This window comes from Haemaphysalis longicornis, unplaced genomic scaffold (genome assembly GCF_048455015.1).
Source record: "Haemaphysalis longicornis isolate Haplotype H1 unplaced genomic scaffold, Haemaphysalis longicornis Haplotype H1 scaffold_2, whole genome shotgun sequence".
NCBI lineage: Eukaryota > Metazoa > Arthropoda > Arachnida > Ixodida > Ixodidae > Haemaphysalis > Haemaphysalis longicornis.
The window spans coordinates 72,515,384-72,535,540 of record NW_027526295.1 but is presented as its reverse complement, the minus strand read 5'-3'; the positions used below and the strand labels follow the sequence as shown (position 1 = coordinate 72,535,540).

Below are 20,157 nucleotides of genomic sequence, written 5' to 3'. Positions count from 1 at the left end.
CAGGCCCTTCGTATTATGCAATAAGTGCCGCCGCTAGTGTTCTTTGTTTCAGCGCAATTATCATTGCAGAAGGCTCTTTTGACTTGGCACATGAATTTCTGAGCAAGTTCACCCCGTATTAGAATGGGTCGGCAGAACTGTTTCTAACAACATGAAAAAACCCAAACAGCGCGAATGAAACAGGACCGAGGAAAGAAACACGTAGAACATAAACGGGCGCTGAGAACACAGCGCCCGTCTGTGTTCTACGTGTTTCTTTCCTCAGTCCTGTTTCGTTCGCGCTGTTTGGGTTTTTTCATGAACATGAACCACCTAACTCGCACCAGAGTCCTGCTAAGTCATGTTTCTAACAAGTTTGGCAAGATGCCGTGAGAGCCGATACGTGGTGCGAGGTGGCTAGTCTGTGATCTGAAAACAGGTCGAACAAGTCAAATAGAAAAAAGAATTACTAAAAACGTGAACACACAGTTTGTCTCAACTATACTTGAATGTATAAAAATTTACTCTCGAGGAAGCATGATTTGGGAAATAATAAAGCAAACGAGACGAAAGAGAAGAATAGGTGAATACAGGGCCTGCACGGCGTTCTGCGGTTTTTCTTTGTCACCTAGTCAGGACATTTCGTACTGGGAAGGCATCTTCTCGTGCTTATCATATAGCCCACGCGCAACTTCGTCGTGTCATAAACTATTTTTTTCCATGTTGAAGTGTTCGTGGTGATCAGAAAATAATTTGCAACAGAAAAATAAAGCAAAACATGTACATCCGGGCTGCTTCTGGACATTCGCGAGATATTTAGATATATGAGCCACAAAATTCTGTGAGAAAAAACTCATCACTATAGATTGCGTGGAACTGCTTTAAAACTTTTACGAAGATATCTAGAGTCCAGATCGTAAACATGTCAACATGTGCCAACGTCAGTATGTGTCAATACATACAACGGCATCCTCTAAATATGAAGTAGAAAATGGGACTTCCTAAGGGTCAGTGCTTGGCCCCTTGCTCGTTAACTTATACGGAAATGACTTGTCCGCGAAATCTAACTTTCCGCGGTTATTTATGCATGCGGATGATACGAATGTGTTCGTTTCCTCAAAACCACTTTCTGAACTGAGCGTATACGGTTAACTAACTGTGCATTCCGCATAATTGGTTGGAATGAATAACCTTTTAGTAAATGTCAATTAACCAAGATATTATTAAACCAATAAATGCACGTTATCGGATAACGGTACTGTTTCAAAATTGTTATATAGAGGAAGTAGAGGCCCATAATTTTCTATATAGTACTTGATTTATAGGTAATTCAATCTCGAATGCACAAGTTGAAAAATTTGGTTATGAACTGAGGGGGAGTTCTAGTTGCCTAAACAAGCTTAATTCGCTCATCCTGCTAGGGCTAAGACATAGTGTATTACACGCTATTTTAATGCAGATTCTACCATCTGTCGTTAGTATTTGGCACTACGTGCACTCTAAATTACACAAGATATATTATACTGGAAACAATTCACTCGGAGTTCTTGAAAGTTGCCACGAAAGGATACTGTATGCTTAAATCTATTCAATGAACCCTGTTAGTGTACGTCAAGTTTATCATTGAAACATGTTACAAATAAAGCAGTATGCACCTTAGACAATGACTGAGTACTCCCTGCGTGGTGGACTCAGAAAATTACTGAAGACAGTGTCTAATTACTCCAGACAGAATGCGGATTTCCGGATGTCTGGATGGCACTGAAATACACCGGGACTGCAGCAAGGAACCGTCCTATAAGTGCATGAAAAATGTTGCGCGATGTTTCAGTTGGATATTCTTTACTTTCACGTTCTCAGTGAAAATTGTGATTTTGTGAACAGTGTAGGATTTACGCAAACCGAAATTACTAAGTTGAGGTGGTACTGCGCTTTGTAAAAACTGCACTGCTATATTCTGAAGTTTGCGGGGAGCAGAAGCCTCTGGTAGGGCGCAGCGTTTCGCTGTTGCTTCCCTTTCAACTGTCGAAAAAACAGGACATCCAATACCCTTGAGTATGCGGCGCGTGTTCTTGGCTTTGCCGCAGAAACCCGCGCGCGGAAACTGATTGGAAAAAGCCGTAGAAGCCTGTAAACGTGACACCGCCATCCTTCGGTTTCTTTCCAATGAAGCCTCACCAGGCAGCGTCTGTTTCAAATTTCCCAGTATAATTCTGCTGACGGTAACCGCGGCAGCATACCTTGAGGCTATCAACTTAAACGGAGGGTATGCCCTGTTAGTGCTTCACGATGTGCAGAAAAATAATTTACGATGCATTAATCGCTTTGATTGCCACTGCAAGTGTTGGAAAGATAGGGGCCACATTCACGCACCGCTTCAAAAGCCCGTTATCTAAAAAAATGCACGACAATACAGTAAAATTTGGCAGCACGAAAACCACAACTTGGCGTGTAGTATCTGCTCCGACTTTTCTTTTTTTTTTCTTTTTGTACACAAACAATAGCGGTCTCTTATTCCATCTTTCTGTAAGGAACTGCCATGGGCTTCCTTGCCCACATCGAACCAGAATGGCAGTTCATTTCGTGCGTTCACTCAAAGAACGCCAATCATGCGACCTATCACATGATCTGATTTAAATAATGTTAGTTTTATTTCTCTTCTGGCAAGCCGGAGAAATTCGTCTGTCGTCATATTCTTGCGCTTCATATTTCCCCTTAAAAGATGGAGTCGAGGGATGCAAGGAAGATTTGCAGAGCTAGGGCAAGGAGCAGCAATCATGGCGCGCTGTCATGTAGAGGGCGAAGGAGCAAACGCATACGTTCATACCAGCGTATGATAGCAGCGCAGAAGCAGACACGCACGCAAATGGGGGAACCCACCCAAGTTGACAAGTGCTTATTACACAGTTTTCTGAAAAGTGACACGCAAGTCATTCTTGACAAACGAACGTCAATACGTTTAGGTTTAGCGAGACCGTGTCCCTGTTCAAACACATTTAAAAGACGGAGGCGGTATATGCGGGAAATAAAAAGGAGAAAAAGAAAAGTAGAAAAAATCGTCCACGTACGTATCTGCTGGCTTCGCTGCAAATGTTGTTGAAAGACTATAATCGTCTGCCGCCACAGACAGGTAACCGCCTTTTTCTCCCCCGCCCACCTCTCACTGTATGCCCTCCTGTGCTGGCATAGGGCATACAATATGACATACAATAGGGGTTTGCTGAATTCAATTCAATTTTCCCGCGATAGATCTGCTGGCACGCCTTGTGTTGGGACATATTGTTTGTTTGGCACTGCACTTGAGCCACGAGCACCAGTCTTGCGGGCGAGCCATTCTTGTAATGTATGGTTAAAATATTGTCACGAAGCCAATATTTTATTACGCAGCACCTAAGCGCCCACTTCGGTGGCGAAAGGTGCGGGACAAGGTCCCCCGCGGTGATGTGCTACGAAACAATGAGTATATCGCGCCTTCATACGCTCGTTGAGGCGGCGATCACTTCGTGAGACGCAGCAGGTGTGCGCTGTCACCCAGAAGACTGCATGCAGTTCGCCCTGCGCACAAATTTCGCATGAGTGGGTATCGTAATTATCAGCCAAATATCTTTACTTTTTTGTGTTAAAGCCAGAATTACTTCAGGTCTATCTTTAATTAAAATTGTTGTACTTGTATCAGTTATGTACTTGGTTTGATTGATTGATTGTGGGGTTTAACGCGCCGACGCAACGCAGGCGATGTGGCGCGCCGTAGTGGAGGGCTCCGGATTAATTTTGACCACCTGGGGATCTTTATCGTGCGCCGAAATACCGTATACACACGGGCGTTTTTGCTTTTCGCCTCCATCAGAAAAGCGGCCACCGCTGCCGGGAATCGAACCCGCGACCTCGTGCTCAGCAGCGCAACGCCTTAGCCACTGAGCCACCGCGGCGGGTAGTTATGTACTTACATTTTACTTCGTATGTGCCCAAGTTTTTCTTTTTGTTGAAGAACGTCGACCATTATGAATTATGGTACTGATTGAGGTGTTTGGGAAGATTTTTTCTATATAAATTTCTAGTTCAATTGACAATTTCAATTTTTGGCCCGGCGGCTGAATCGAGGAACAGACAGACAGACAGACAGACAGACAGACAGACAGACAGACAGACAGACAGACAGACAGACAGACAGACAGACAGACAGACAGACAGACAGACAGACAGAGAGACCAATATTTTCGCATGTAAATGGACCAAGAAAGACTATCGTCCTTTAAAAAAGCCTCCAGAAAACCCGCAGAAGCAGCGATGGGGCGCATGCTTCCTTTCTGCCCAACCACTGCCCAGCGTTGCAGCACGTGGCGTTCGAAAACCAGCGCCATGAGAACCACGGGCGGCTGGCAGGGCACCCCCCGGCAACAGCGCGCTGGGGGGTGTTCCCGGTGTCGTCAGCGGTGGCCCGGTTGCGGGCCCGAGGACACACCGCTGCACAGCGGCGCGTTGCATTGCAAGCGCGGCCCGGAAAGAAGGGTCCCCGGGCGGCGCGTTTCGCAACACGGACTCCAGCCGCGCCACATCGGCAACGCGTCGCAAAGTGCTTCTTCGCGTGCATCTCCTGCAGCTCTGCTACCATTTCTTTATAAATTACAGGCAACGTCTTGAGTGGTTGGGTCGGAGGTCGAAATCTGCGTGCATAGTAACCGGCCAACCTAGATAATCAAATGACGGCGCAGTTTTCCGAACGCGACGGAATTCGTTCGCTCTCCCGCAGCTGTTGGTGCGTAATGTAGGGGCGGTTCGCTGAAAGGAAAGCTGGCGTTGACACACCGAGGCCGTCGTAGTTCGGTGTCCCAACTCCACGGCTGCCAGGCTTAAGGTCGCTCTTTTCGTTGGCGCCGATATATAACCGGTGCTCGCACGTGGAAGCCACGTGCTTGCGAGCTAGAAAGGCTTGAGCCGTTCGTCGCGTCATTACTGAGGTCTCATTTATGCACGTGTACAAGGCTTGCCGGCACGGTAACGCTGTCTTCGCGCGTGCTGATTGATGATGATCATGTTTGGATGTTAAAGGAGCCATGAAGACAAAATACAAGTTGGGTTTATTAGAAAGACTGCTTAGCCCCGATAACAATGATACCAATATCATCGCAATCTTCGAAAAAATAACGGAGATGTTAGAGAAAACGTGTGAAGCAGTCGCGACCCCCTAGCCAATTTCCCGCAACTTTTCTTTGACGTCACGGAACCTTGTTTGTGCGATTGGCGGCCTGAGCTGTCCTGGCGGCCTGAGCCTGAGCTGAACTGAGCTGTCGCGATGACACATGACAGGACGTCTGTAATGGGGCCTCTAGTTCCATTTGACTGCATCACTTGAATGCTAACGTGCAGTTAACGCACTGAAAATTATGTTTTACTGTTGGCCGGTATGACGTAATTCTTGCTCATAACAGGTCACTCTGGCGCAAAATTTGAAAGTTTTTAAATACTTCTTGCTTTTTTTCGTTAAAAAACCATCTTTTGGAGCTGTAACGGAGCTGAGTGAGATACGGAATCCTAGTTCTTTCAAATTAAACGAAGTTGTATTTTCTCTTCATGGCTCCTTTAATGGCGCAAGGTCTTCGCGGGTGCTCAGCTTTAACTGTGCAGCCCAAGATAGCATTTTGTTCGTACTTCCTAAGAGAAACTCTCAGTTTCAGTTTCACGAGGAATTGATTAAAAAAAATTATTTGGAGATTACTGCCAGCCTTCACACGTGACTATAAGTAGGGTCGGGCCCGAAAGCAGCGCTTGTAATTAGCATTGCAAGCCCTCTTGTATCCAAAAGTAGCCCGTTTTGAATATGTCGTCGATATTACCAGAGTCCTTCAATATTGAATGACTCTGATATTACTAAACAAACTCATAGAAATAGATGTCACTGAAGGTATTGCAAAAAAGTATAGTGATATAGGCGACTAACCTAAGAAGGAATATAATCATTAAGCGAGATAATCAGATAAAAAAAGAAAACAATTGTAAGTGATTTGTATAACCTTAAGTGCGTACAGAAATATGAAATGCGGACCGCGAATGCCTGGTATGTCGCAAAGAAGAAAACGTTTTTTGCTAAGCAGCACATGCTAAAGCTAAACGGAAATGGAATTCGGGAGGGGGGGGGGGGGGGGGCTTATAAATCTCCTCATTACGGAGTAGGTATTTCGGTGATGCAATTACTCGAATTCGAGAGGGGTTGTTATTGTTTAAAGCAAGATCAAATTAATTTATTTCTTGATTTATCTTCGCTCTTCAAATACGTGTTCGGGGTTACTCCGCCGCATGAGGCTGTCCTCCCGGACACACGCACTAGTTCATGCGGATTGACGAAGACACTATTTACATTGTCACTCAGGCACCCACATTATTTTAATCGAAAAACGCTAATTTAGGGGAGGCAGGAACGTGTGGATCTTGGTCAAGTGTGTGAAACACCGCCCTTTTACATATGTAACTAACGCCGCTAAATTTAAATTCCCTATCAGATTATCAAACGAGGCGCATGCCGCTTCTTAAAAAAAACCTTACCATCACTTCTTAAAGACAGATGAGAGAAGCGGGAAAGCTTTCTATACTCGATGTCAACTTAAAGGGGCCCTGATAGGCGTTTTGAGCACACCAAATTGACTAGCGCAATCGTTAGATTGGGTCGTCAACATCATCTGTGCCAAGTATTACTCTTTTACGCGCAGCGGAAAGCTCACACTTTTGTTGCAAAGTTTGTCGCTTTTTTCTCACCCTTTCCTTCGTGCTTTTGGACGCCGCCATCTCACATGTCTACATCATCGATTCCCAGATGTTCGTCATGAGCTAGACATCCTGCTATTGGGCGGCGTTTTCACGCACTTCCGGCAAAGAGATGAGTCGTCTGCTCAGCGTCGGCTCGCCGGCTGATCTGCCAGCGGAGTGCCGGAGTGCTTGGACATTTTACGACAAACGAAACAAGTGTAAGCAAACGCTTAACCGTTTGTATTGAATGCAACAGGGTCATAACACGACATGAATATTCTCTTACTTGAGTACGTTCCATAAAGAAAGCGTTGAAGCCCCGTGGCACTTCTTTCTTGCAATCGCAGCGAACGCCCTGAGCCGAATGCCCGGGTTTGACGCATACATTTTATTCAACTTCCAAACAATCCAGAGATGCGTTTCGAACGAACACAACGCCACAACATGCGTTGCAATTGCAAGTCCGAACCGCGATTGACAGACGATGGATGGGTTGCCTCCTCCTGGCCCTCGTAAATTCGGCACTCACCTCACGCGCGGTTTGCGGGGACGAACAGCAAGTCACCTAACTCTGGCGCACAAGCCGAGATGGCTTTTAGCCACGCACACTGCACATACCCCATGCGAGGTTGAGTCGTACGCCGCTTGAGAAAGATAATCCAGACCATGGGAAGCACTATCCACCCGCAGAAGCACAGCGTCGCATTTCATCGCGAAACAAAGGCGTCCACAACACACACACCATCGCCTCCTGTAATGCCAAACGCATCTCGCACTTCCAAATAGGAGTGAGTAGTATGCCTGCAGTGCCCATATGCCGCGAGGTGGGGCCCCAAGCTGAACCGGGATCACGCAACCGTAACTGACTTCTAGAGCGGTTTGTGCCTTGTTGCCGCCAGGGCAACCGATGTTTGATATTGTCAAAGAAATGGTGCTCGCTCCAGCGCTAGAAAGCTCAGAGCCGCGGTGGAGCATGTTTTGCCAACGTTGCCGCTCTCCCCCACGCGTCTCCCCAAGCTGAACTGGCGTTTTGAGCACGGGTTATGTATCGGTTTAAAATGTCTTTTTCACATGCCGCCGGCAGGAATTACCACCGCCACAAAATAAGACCGGGCACCAGCGGGGCCACATCTGATACGGCGCTTTTTGGATAAACAGTGCGCTGTGCATCCAAGGGAGCGAGGGCAGGATCTTCCCCGTGCGGCTGCGAGTTCGCCGCCGATAATAAGTCGCGTGCCGCCGATAGCAAAGTTCTGCAGCAACATACACCGCGAAAGGGCAAGGCCAGGCCGCCGCACACATGGGGCCAGATTTTTCGTTCGCTTTTCCAGCCTTGAGCGGAGTGCGAGATTCATGGTGTCAACAAAGCTTGCCCGTAGCAGACGGCTGTGTGTGCAGCGCAATAGCGGAAGTACGTCACCGCCGGGGAGCGCAGCATCATGGGAGGGAAGGCTCGCTCGCCGTCAACAGCGGAGAGTAAGTCGAAAGGAGGAGGAAACGCGGCGCGACGATAATGCGCGGTTTTTGATTTCCGATTTCTCAGCTAATACTCATCGCTTCAACAAAATTCTTGCGGGAGGAGATTGCTAATACATTGCTTTATTTGGTTACATGTACATCCACGCATCGGCGGAAGGTATTTCAGGACCCCTTTAAGAACGGCACCGGAAGTTGCCGCTGCGCCTTATCGCCGTAGCCGGATGTTTCTCCGCGCGGCGCAAGTAGGGCGTTACTGGGAATATTTTGAACATGGCGTGAGCCGTTCCCGTGATTTTTTGGACTTAGCTTATAAACGACTCCAGTGACGACAAAGAAACTGCGTGAGACAAGGCAGACGATATCACGCATTCATAGCAAACCCCTTTCAAAACGCGCGCGCACTGATGTCACAGGTCCGGCGCTTTGGCGGAGTGATACACTACATGCGGTGGCACCGTTCTTGAGTTGTACCGAGTGTACCATCAAAACTAAGTGAAAAGGGCGTCAAAAACTTCTCTAAAAGCGCATACAGCCTTCGCTGAAAGGGCGTCCAGTCGGTCGCCAAACCTTCAAAGGCCCAAACCACAAACGAAGAACGAACCGACGCGACGATTTTTTGCTCACTACGTAAACACATCTACGAGCGATCTAAACGTATACCAATACGTAGTTTGTGAAATAAATGTATACACTATTGCACTCCTTCGTGATCTATGCATGTATCGTCTTATCCAGAACCGTTCCTTTCTTGCGATCGTCAAGTAACCGTTTTCACACATTGTAATCCCGGTTTCACGCATGCGCCGTGTGTCTAGAGACTCTATCGGGGCTTTTCGGTCGACCAACCTGTCTATGGGGAAATGTATTAGTTTTTTTTTTTTTTTTGACAGGATGCTGTCGGTCATACCAAGAAAACTTTTGCATTAAACAACGAAGTGTTCTTCGGATCGGTGTTCGCATAGGCGTTGGTCATCAAGGGTCCTAAAATTTTTCGCTTTGTTTGTTTAACCAAGGACTATATGAATCTCCGTCAAAAATGTGCAAGAAATGCAACGGCTGAATTCTTGGTTACGCCTGCAGTGCATTTAGATAAGTGCGGCACTTACATCACCTTCCTCCCCGTAATGTCTATGATGAAACGATCTCAGCTCATCGCTTTTGAGCAGTGTCGCAATCTCTTTTCCCAGTAATGGCTCTATTCACTAAAATATTGGACGGATTTCACTTCCCTGGACCCGAAATGCGGGGCTGACCTTGGCCGGTGAGGAAAGAGGTCGCGTCATAATGGCGAATGCCAGCGGGGGCGCTCACAGCGGACCGAGCCGAAAAGCTCTTCCTTGTTATTGGCGCTGGTTAGGCCTTGCGAGAACAATAGCTTTCGCACCCGGCTCCCAGCGAGTGTGGAGTTTATTATAGGTGATGCATTAGAAGATGCGCACATTCATACGTCCGCAGCCGGTGGGCGCGACTCGACGTGTGCGAAAAGCGTGTCCGGAGCTCGTCTCATCCCTGGACGGGCGTGGCGTAGCGCTCATTTAATGGGTGGCACGCTGCGGAGTTAAGTCGACGCTTAATGAAGCATCGCAGTGGTGCTTACGGCAGTGATTACGACACAAGCACGAACTAAAAATTTAATAGCTGAAATAAGCTTAACCCTTTCGTCACGAATTATTATATTCAGTGCAGAAAAATTCCAGACTTGAAGGTTTAGCAGTGTCAAGTGTGTAGAGGTAAGAAAAAAAAGTTCAGTCTCTCTAGAATACTTATTACGCAAATGGCGTCGCGTCCTCATATGGAGACACCGTTCCTCAAAACTGCTTTTCCCTATAAAAAAATAATAAATATCCTGAGATCCTGAGGCAGTTTAGAAACAAGGAGGTGGAATAATAATTTCTGCGCATGAAAGAGGTGTTTTTAGCCTTTATAAATGATTTAAGCCGCAGTAAAAGAGAACTTAGGACGGCAACACACCGGAGCTCCCACAAAACTTGGTGGCGTCCATTTTGAAATGATGTTTATGAGTGCGGTTCCGGCATTCCACATCCCATTGTGCTACCTTTCACTTCCGCAGGTTTCGAACATCAGCCGCACCGATCTGCAGCATTAACTCTTTTCTTTTTCACGTGGAAAACGACGAAGAAAGTGGCGTCTCCATATGGAGACACGGTGACTGAAAGGGTTAAATTAAAGAAACACAGAATGAAAAATTGAAGCCGTTCCACTCAATGTGAAAGCTGTCGGAAGTGCAGAGCAGTGATTCGCCATAATGGGCTGTATGGCCGTTATCCGCTCACTGCTACTGCCCAATGCAAATCAAATTTCCCGCCTTCACAGTGCTCGCGCGCCCCCTGCCTGAAAGTTTGGCAGGGGGAGTTCTGTTCTTTTTGTGCTTTCTTCTTCTCCCGCACGTGCCGCTGTTGCAATGCCACTTTTTTTTCGCTTACTATCGCAAAAACCAACCCAACAACCCAACGAGCATTCGTAACTGAATGAACGCGGACGCTGACGGTTAATTACGTACATTTTGCCTCAGATGTACCCACGTTTTCTTTGCGATAAACAACGGGGACATATATTACAAGAGCCAGCGGCTCACGAGTTTCGAACGCTTATGACAATATAAACCGCTTGGCTTTCGAAGCCTATGGGTTACGCCGCGATGCCAGCGGCCACGCAGGAACGCAGACTCTACTTGGGTCCAGCAAGCGAGCTACGACGACAAGGCGCGGCCCTAAAGTGCTCTGCACTTACAAGGCGAGCTCTGTAGAGAACCGAATCTTTCACCTTATAGGCCTGCCTGGAACCGGACTTGAGGGAATCTTCCCGTGTTGGCTGATTACTCGGAGGAGAATTTTGAATCATTTTTTGTTTCATTGAGATTATAATTACCTAATATTATAACAACCTTATGTCAAACCAGCGCTGTTTTTTTTTTTAGTTTGCACAGAGATGCGGACAAGGCGTCGATGCTAATGCGAGAGCAGGTTTAGCCGAATGATCCACTGTAATTCCGGGAAATGAATTTGAAACAGGTTGATCTTACTAATGAGCGGTGAATTTTTTTATTGGCGGCCCAGGTGATGTCAGGGTGCAAGAAAAAAGGAAGCCGAACGGAACCGCGAAACCGAGAGACGAAATCCGCCGAAGTTCTGCGCCCGGATACGTACCGTAGCATTAACATACTCATCCCTGCGTGCGCGTTCTACGCGCTTTCTTGTCGCTACGGTATTTGTGAATGTCTCTTCACGATCTAGAGCCCGGTATTGAGTTTTCATTCGCAAGTATTTTAGCGTAAATAACGCCATGTTTTCCCACAGCGACAACACTGCCTGTTTTTTTTAGTATCATTAGGCTAACTGAATGACAGGTACACTTAATCCACTTAGAAAATGAGTGCATTCAGCACCTCCCGCATGTATTGTCCCCATCTCTGCGTCGGCGCGCTATCTTGGTGAAACCCGTCTGGCAGTCCAAAGCAGTAGACGCTTTGTGGCGCTATGAACTGCTCAACTCTGCCTCTACCGGTCTCCTGGGTCACTTTTCCAATCCTGCCGGAACTTATTACAAAGCCCTTTACGAAAGGTTAACGTCTGATAATGGGAGCTCAAGAGTCGCGCCTTTATTTTTATATTTTGGTCATTCTTCACAGGGATCTCCGCTTATTTTCTTAAAGATAGCGAGTACTTAAACCAAACCCATTACCATGTATGAAAGGGCCAAAGCCCTTAAGGCGCAGCGAAGTATTTCTCGTAAAACGCGGGTTTTCGTGCTTTTGCTTCCACGGCACACGGCACGCCGTACTGGCGTGACGGATGTGAACGTTGAAGCTCGTACTCCATGATTAGTGGGTGGGTGTTCCTCTTTCGAATCAGCGCAGCGTTCTGGTGTGCGGCTTGAGATCGGTGAAAACACGGGAGGGCAATGTCCTTGAGCACTAATACGTCTGCGAGAAAGTACGGATTCAATTGGCTTCGGGCCGGAAGGAGCAAAGAGCAAGGGGCGATGGATCGATGCGTCGCCGTCTTTTCGATAGAAACTCGACGTTCCCGGGACATCGATTGGTGGATGCATGTACACTAAAATGAGCCTGTGTATGTGTGTACACGTACACCCGTATACGCATACGCACATACATAGTCAGACATATGTACGTACGCGCATACACACGCACTTTTAAACATACATACATACATACATACATACATACATACATACATACATACATACATACATACATACATACATACATACATACATACATACACACACACATACATACACGCATACATACATACATACATACATACACGCATACATACATACGCACGTAGCAATGCATATAAACAAACATGCTTGCATAGATAACTACATGCGTTCGCATACCTACAGTCATACATATACATACAAGTACGTGCATACATGCCCACTTTTAAACACACATACATACACGCATACATACACACGACCGGGATAATTGAAGATCTATAATAGAGGCCTTTGAACGGCAGTGGGTGTGGTAGGCTGATGATGATGATGATGGCATACACGCATACGTCCTATTGTTAGCGCCGTCATTCACTGCCAGCTCCTTTCATGCCGCTTTTAGTACACTCACGTAGACTTAAGACTCAGGTTTAGTGCGACGATGTTAGAAGGCCCTACAAGGAGGTTGGCGTGGAAATTTCCGCATTTATTCGGACTACTAGTTCTTTATATCGATTTGCGATGATATACGCCTTCAAATCATCCCTGAGCCAAATAATCACAATGATAACCTCAAATCCCAATGAGAATCCTAACGTGCTGTTGAATTACCGCCTTGCCACATGCCCTATCGGAACGACCAATTTCTGCAACACCCGGGACAAGTGGTCCAGCGGCGCTCACACGCTGACATACTCCCGACGCCTCCTTCGCCGCGCTGGGCCACATTCGCAACCCCGGCACTATGACGACGAAACCCTCCTCGACAACCTCTTTAGCTTGTGCTCTACTCGCAACCATAGTTAGGAACGCGGTAAAGGGGTCGGCTCCACGATAGCACCAGCAGCAAGCAGCAGGATGAACAGCTGTACGCTTTCACTTTGCTTTCCTCCGCGCTCTCCCTTTGTTAGCACCATTCATCCTTCTCCGGTTACAACGCTGCGTAAGGAAGGAATGGGCGCCTAAAAGCTGCACTCTAAAATCTGCGGTACATTCCCCATTACTGCCAGGATGTATGCCTTTGAAGTTCGAGTGCGTATATAACTGGACTACCTCCAAAGGTACTCATTCTCATTTATTTTCGTTCAATGTATATACTCCACTGAATGTATTCGTAATTTTTCTTATTATGGTGCGAGCAGAGCATGAGGTGACAAAAGAAAAAACAACGTTCTATACGAAAAGCTGGACAAGCTCTTTCCTCCATTTTCATTGCCATGAAGAAGGCAGACGCGGTGATTTCACGGTAGGCCATCGGCACCTACGTTTAGTACTGGTCTAACACTTCAAATAAGCCGTAAAAACGCACTGGAGAGTAAGAAATAAAAATGGCAGGGCTTAACCAGGGGTACAACGACACCGCGGGTCAACGACACTGATGAGCAGCTGTAATGTGTATTTTGTCGTTAAATATCAATTAAAAAAAAGCGTGCTACGGGAGCACACGTTCGGTAATAGTGAAACTAGCAGTTTGTTTACCTGCATTTTGTACACCTAGTAATGAATGTTTAGGATGTTAAAGTTGAGTAAAAGGCTTGTATATAATTTGCCTTGAATCCTAAGCATGTGACCACAGGTACCCTACGAAAAGGCCAAACAGCTTAACCTTTTTTATTTCGGCGGACGTTTTCCCGACTAGTCCCAAAGAACATTACCGGGGTAGTTTCAACAGATTTTTAGATGTGGAAAAACGCCGCTTCCCTGCTATGCACTAAGAAACGATATGAGGTCATAGGAAGACAGGATAAAAATTAGTGAGTGTTGTTCCTAATATTCACTAGAGGGAGCACAAAATTACCCCTATTGCTGTCTCCTTTCTTATTTTGCTGAAACCAAGTGCTTTCGCTTCCGAAAAGTTAATTTATTGTGAAGATATTACAATTTTTTTGACACTCTTCTCTCTCATTTCCCCTCTCGTTCCAGGGAGCTAAAAGATAGACGACAAGACCACAGACTGCGTTGAGCCTTCCACGCGGAAGGGGCATCATTCCACAAACGGCCGCAGCGCCTCCTGGCAAGTGTCCCGAGCCGAACGGCGGAAGGAGGTGACAGAAGGCGGCGAGGAACAAAAGCGGAAGTGCTTCTCTAAGATAGCTCCATCGCGGGACGTCATCTCAGCGGGGGCATTACTCAACCGACGACGCACACCAGTCGTAACAGGAAGAACGAAGGAGGGAGCTCGAGGCGCTTGCTAGCACGTCTAAAACGCCTTCTCTTTGCATTCTACGTCCGTTATCTCAGCTCATTAACGGCTACTACCGCTGACTGACTCCGTGCTTAGTCAGACTAGCTGCGAACAAAGATCTCTGGCCTTGGTAGGCCAGTACTTACTAATTCCCTTAGGAAAACGAGCGTCTCACCGAACGCTCCACGCGCGACTAATTTGGCCTTACGAGGTCCCGGGAAGATAGTGGCTCTGAGAAACGAGTTACTGGGTGGATTGAGAGTGGTCAAATCAAACTGAGCTGGTGAAATCTAAACAAGTAAAAAGAAGAAAAAAAAACTCAGATACATCAAAGATGGGCGAGCAGAAGAGCAGCAACGGACGCAGTTCCCACACCACGGCGGCCAAGTCGACTCCCTCGAGTGGTGGCGTGACCACGTCTCCCAGCGGTCCGACGACCACGAGCTCTCCGGAGAGCGGCCCGCTTGCGACGTCGGCGGCGTCGGCCGCGGCACTGGCGCAGCCTCCGGACGGCGGTTGGGGCTGGGTGGTGGTCTTCTCGTCCTTCATGATCCACGTGATTGCCGACGGCGTCACGTACACCTTCGGCATCTTCTATCTCGAGTTCCTCAAGCACTTCCAGGAGTCCAAGGGCAAGACGGCCTGGATTGCCTCCATCATGGTCGGAACCACCTTCTGCATCGGTGAGTGCATGGAGACGATGACCACGCTTCTCTGTTCAAGCAGCGCAAATCATGATGTCAAAGCACAATTTAAGCATAGACAGCATCCTGTGTGTTTGCCTTTTCTGGATAGTCTCGTTTCCCGCCCTGTTTTATAGCGCAGTTACGTACCAACTGTGCCGTCTTCAATCCGTATTGCAGTCATTTTATTTTGTTTATAAAAAATGGTAACCAAATCATGTGGGATCGTAGCCGAGTGACAGCGACAAACTTTCAACACGCAGATTCGTACAAAAATATGACAAGCAGTATCAGTTGAACAGATATAGCCGACACATCTAAGCGGAACAACGAAATTCAAGATTTCATAAAAAAGCGACGGAATCAAAATTTCTGGAAGCTGACAGGTTTGCTATTACAGGTTTGTCAAGCAGTGCGATATTGAAGTTCATTACGCCCTATGACAGCATTTAAAAATACTTAAGTTCATTGTTTTTTGGCTAAATAAAAAGGAATTTATGTCGATGTATCGTTGAATAAATTTGAAATGTATTAGAAAGCCAAGTTTTGAGTACACTTTAGATTACCTTCAAAATGGCAGCAACACATCTTACGTGTCCAAGAAATTGCTGTTTTTATACTCATTGAATGGAAGTTTCTGTTGCCAGCGCAACTGAACCTAGACATTTGGTCATCATACCAGAGGGGACCTATGTCTTCTCCTTGCAGTCTGCTACTGAAGAACTGAATAGTTTCCGGATACATAAACCGAAAAGCATGCGAATGCTCGGAGCTTAGTTATCGCTACCTTGGTGGCTAGGAAGGAATGCATTTTCCTTAAATCACACCTTTTCCATAATTTCATCGCCTGGTTTCTGTTTAAGTATTCTTGGAGCTTTTCATTTTTAAGGAGTTTGTCGCTCCAACAGAAACTAATTCGCTTAACTCAGACTTTTTTTCATACCCAGCAAACACTTCCCCAGTTGATTTGTTTGGAGATATCTTTATTGGTAGATTGCCCCTGATAGATAGACTGGTACGAAGGTGAGGCGATGCATGTATTCACAGTGCAACAAGTCATATTTAGAGCGAAACCCGCATGCGCGTCTTGTGTATATGTGTGAGACGTTCCGTCAATAGTAGAAGGTTGTCGGATAGGCGCCGGCTGCTAATGTTTGGAGGGCACTGTTGCTACAAAGCCGAGCGTACAAGTCTTAAAGTCTTATCCTTACACTTTCTTACACATAAGGCGACACATTTAACTGGATTTGGATGTAATCAGCTCCGGGAAATAACATTATCTGGCTTGTATATCACAAATATGCATGCCTGGCTCCGGGCCCAGCAATATAGGGAGGCCTCGGGGTATCCACAATAACGTGTAAAAAGGCGTTAGAGAGAAAGTAAGTAGATGCAAGAGTGAAGTATCCGTCGCCTATACTATCTTTGACGGCCACTAACCCATATGTGCCACTGCCTCAATTTTCAGGAGTTTCGGTTCAACCTTGCGCGATGGGCGAGAGAAGATGTTATGTGAGGGTCTAAAAAGGGTATGGATAAGTCAGAGCACTACTTCGCTGAAAATCACCGCAGCAGTTACCACTGGTTGTCCACAATTTTGTCATTCCCTAGCCATTAGAGAAACTTGGGGTGGATTCCCGCATAGCAGAAAGGGGAGTTCTGTGACTAATTGAATCACCTCGTGGCGAGATGGGACTGTCTACGTTCTCGCGTCTACCCCTCCCTCTTAAAACGACTACCCGACCGACCCAAGTGCCGAAAGACAGATAGCCCTCATGAGTCACGCGGAAACCCCGCTACTCCTGGCTACACAGGAGGACCGTTTATTCATTCGTCAAGAACAAGTTTACAAATGGCATCAGCGGAATTAATAAAAAAAGTTGTGGAGCCGCTACAGACGTCCACAGCCTGCTCTTAAACATGACGGTACTGAGGAGAATGCACCGAGGGGAAGAAAGTTGAGGTTTCTGCAGCTCAGAGAGGCATACATCACGCTCTCTGATGATATTGCGAAATGACAGCAGACGGTTCCTTATTTATTTGCGGCGCCCTTGGCACGGGGCATTGCGAAGCGGTGCCGTCTTTAGAGTAGCGGCCCGGAGTGTTGCTGAAAAGAGCTGAGAAAGCAAGAACGGGGTGCAGTGTTTCTCCTCTCCTGGCGCAGCTCGAAAAACATCCCGATGTTTCGGCCGAGAACAACACGTCCGGAGAAAGGTCGCTGGCCGAGCACCCCAGATGATATTTGCGTGGCCCCTGGCAGCCAGCCCGCAACAGCCGCATGCAGTGTTGAGGCCGTCCCCCACAAGCAATCAGTTTCGTTGCTAGGCCTTTTTGAAAGACATTCATTGTATTCAACGGTGGAAGATCATGACACCGTCGGTCTACTCATAGATAATGCAGCATAGAAGTCCCACTTGTTGCTGAGTGCTTGCAGCAAGTTATTTGAACGCCGGGCTCGCGCTGTTAGCAGTTTTGCGTGTACCATAGCATGTGCATGTCGAACTTCTACTCTTTGGTGCAGCATTTTACTGGCGCCTATTGCAGGATACCAGATACCATCGCGTTTTCAACAGAAAATGAAGGGAAGAAAAACGTTTGCCAGCATTCTAGAGCGAAAGGTCTGCTACGCTACATCTTTGAAAGCCATTGATGGCGTAGCAAGTGACCTTGAGCCACCAGCGCTCCGACTACGCCTTTCTTTCTGATCGCTTCACTCGCTCGGAGTCTGGCTTCGTCGGTACACGTGATTTGCCGATGGTGAAACAGCTGGTTGGCCAGCGCTCGATCCCTCAGCGCCGTGTGAACCGTCTGTGTGTGTGTTTCAGCGCAAACGAACCACGTGACTAAGCTAGGGTTTGGCATCTGCTTCGCCGTCGCATGTTCCCTCAATCTCGCCATTCATGGCGCGCCGTCTTGCAAGTCTTTGCGCGCATCCAGTAGGTACAGCTAGTCGGCAGGCTGCGAAGTCTCAAGGAAAGGCAAACTTTCGCGAAACACTGCGTGCATAGCCTTTGCTTTCGCTCGTGATACTTAGGTTTAAAAATGTTAAGTCTGAGCAATTTTTTTTCGCTGAATGTCTACCAAAGGCGAAACGTGAAGGTAGTTTGTCTTGGAAGGGAGCACCTGTTCAGTCTTCTCTGTTTGTCCTCGGCAGGTTACGCACTGATCTTGAGACATTCTGCTACGAAGTCGCAGGCACTTCGTGCGTAATTTGAGTATCGCATCGCCAAGAGCCGTACTTGTGATGTCAGGCACGCCAACAAGGGTGCCGAGGCAGTTTTCGAATGACATGGCTTTGGCTCCTGCACTGGTGACATCCTTTTGGCTGCATGCTACCTTCAAGCTTGTTTGTTTTCAGGACCAGCTCTAAACCAATTCCTATGCATTGCCTTCTTTCCGTCCGATCGGAGGATCACGGGAAGGACTTTCTGTTTAAAATCGACAACTAGTCTGTGCAAGAGAGCAATCCTTATGGAACCGGACAATCAGGGACTGTGCGACGACCAGCGCGCTCTTTTATGTGATGTTGCCTTGGCGCCGGCTCATTGTTTCAGCTGCGGCGGCGGTCCGGACTCTCGTTGGCGTGTTTTCTATTATTAGCATTTCTAGCAGCTGAGCACCAACACCGGTATTTCGCACTCTTGCTCCTTAGTTTGATCCTATGTGACCGCGCCGGTGAATCAAGCGAATACAAAGCCGCGTAAGCGAGAGACGCTATATGCTATAACTTCTTCTCGTGGACTCTACCCACAAGAAATAAATCTCAGGAAAATAAAGAAAGTAAAGTGACGTGGTGATGATCATCCCAACGCCCTACCTCACGCTCACAAAAAATAACTATCCTCATCTATTATGCTGGTACTGAGAGAAAGCCAAAAACGCCTAAGGGTGTTGCAGTTTTTCCGCACGTTAAAGGTTCTAAGGTATACTGTAGAGTAAGCCGGAAACTTCCAATTGGGGCTTTCAAGCGTGCAGTAAGACGGAATGAATAGAAAGCGTTGAATTTTGAACTAAACCTGTCTTTGGTGAGAGCTATCCGCCATCGTTCTGAGCGAAATATATTTTTGGAAGTGGACGTTTTGGAGGCACACGAAGTGCGCGTGGACGATTTGTATTCGGAGCTTCCGACAGCGCTAACAGCAAAGGCAGCCTTCTAGTTTCAGCAGGCCTCTTTTAAAAGGCAATCGCTCCCTCATTTTGCCTACATTTGTGTTAGTCCCACGAAGGCTCACGCCACTCCATCTGCCCGAGATCACATTTTGTTCTTTGTGTGTACGTAGTTTGCATGTAACGTCACGAGAGATACTTATGGCGCACGGATTTTAGCTTTGTCGGCACTGCTCGAGATGCCAGAATCAGACAAGTTCACGGCCCTCCGCCGTGCGAGCAGTGGTGCAACATGGCAGCTACAACGACGTCAGTGCAAGCTATGTATACCGCATAATCGTGAGGTCTTGGCCTCTGTATTTTGTAGTGTTGCGCTCAATTTTAACAAGTGGCATTTCATAGAGGCCCAATTGAACTTATAAGCAGAAAAAGTGCTTTGCCGTTTCCAGTCACTCCAACTTTAAACGTCGATTCTGGCTGCAGGCCCCGTGGCGAGCGGCCTGACGACCAAGTACGGCTGCCGGACAGTAACCATCGCGGGCTCGCTGCTCTCAACAGTGGGCCTGGTGGTCAGCGTGGTGGCGCCCAACGTCACCTACCTGTTCTTCACCATCGGCCTCTGCACGGGTGCGTGTGCCTAGAGACCGGAAGCAGTGAGGATGCTGACTGCCTGTCGATCTACGAAAAACCTTCAGTCGTCACAAGGCCAGTGGACAACCGCGGCAAACATTGCGGAAAAGAACACACTGCGGGTTGCACACATAGAAGTATTCCTTACAT

General features: G+C 47.3%; 1 protein-coding gene across 4 annotated transcripts in view; it reads left to right on the top strand.

The window, feature by feature from the left end:
• The window catches only part of LOC144168987 (monocarboxylate transporter 14-like), a 173,724-nt gene that overhangs the window by 135,669 nt on the left and 17,898 nt on the right, over positions 1-20,157 (top strand). For all 4 annotated transcript variants that reach the window (XM_077697992.1, XM_077697993.1, XM_077697991.1 and 1 more), the window contains 2 exons: positions 14,326-15,270; positions 19,861-20,004. In XM_077697992.1, the coding sequence (XP_077554118.1) occupies positions 14,922-15,270; positions 19,861-20,004 (493 nt within the window). In that variant the 5' untranslated portion in view covers positions 14,326-14,921. The remainder of the gene's footprint in view (positions 1-14,325; positions 15,271-19,860; positions 20,005-20,157) is intronic.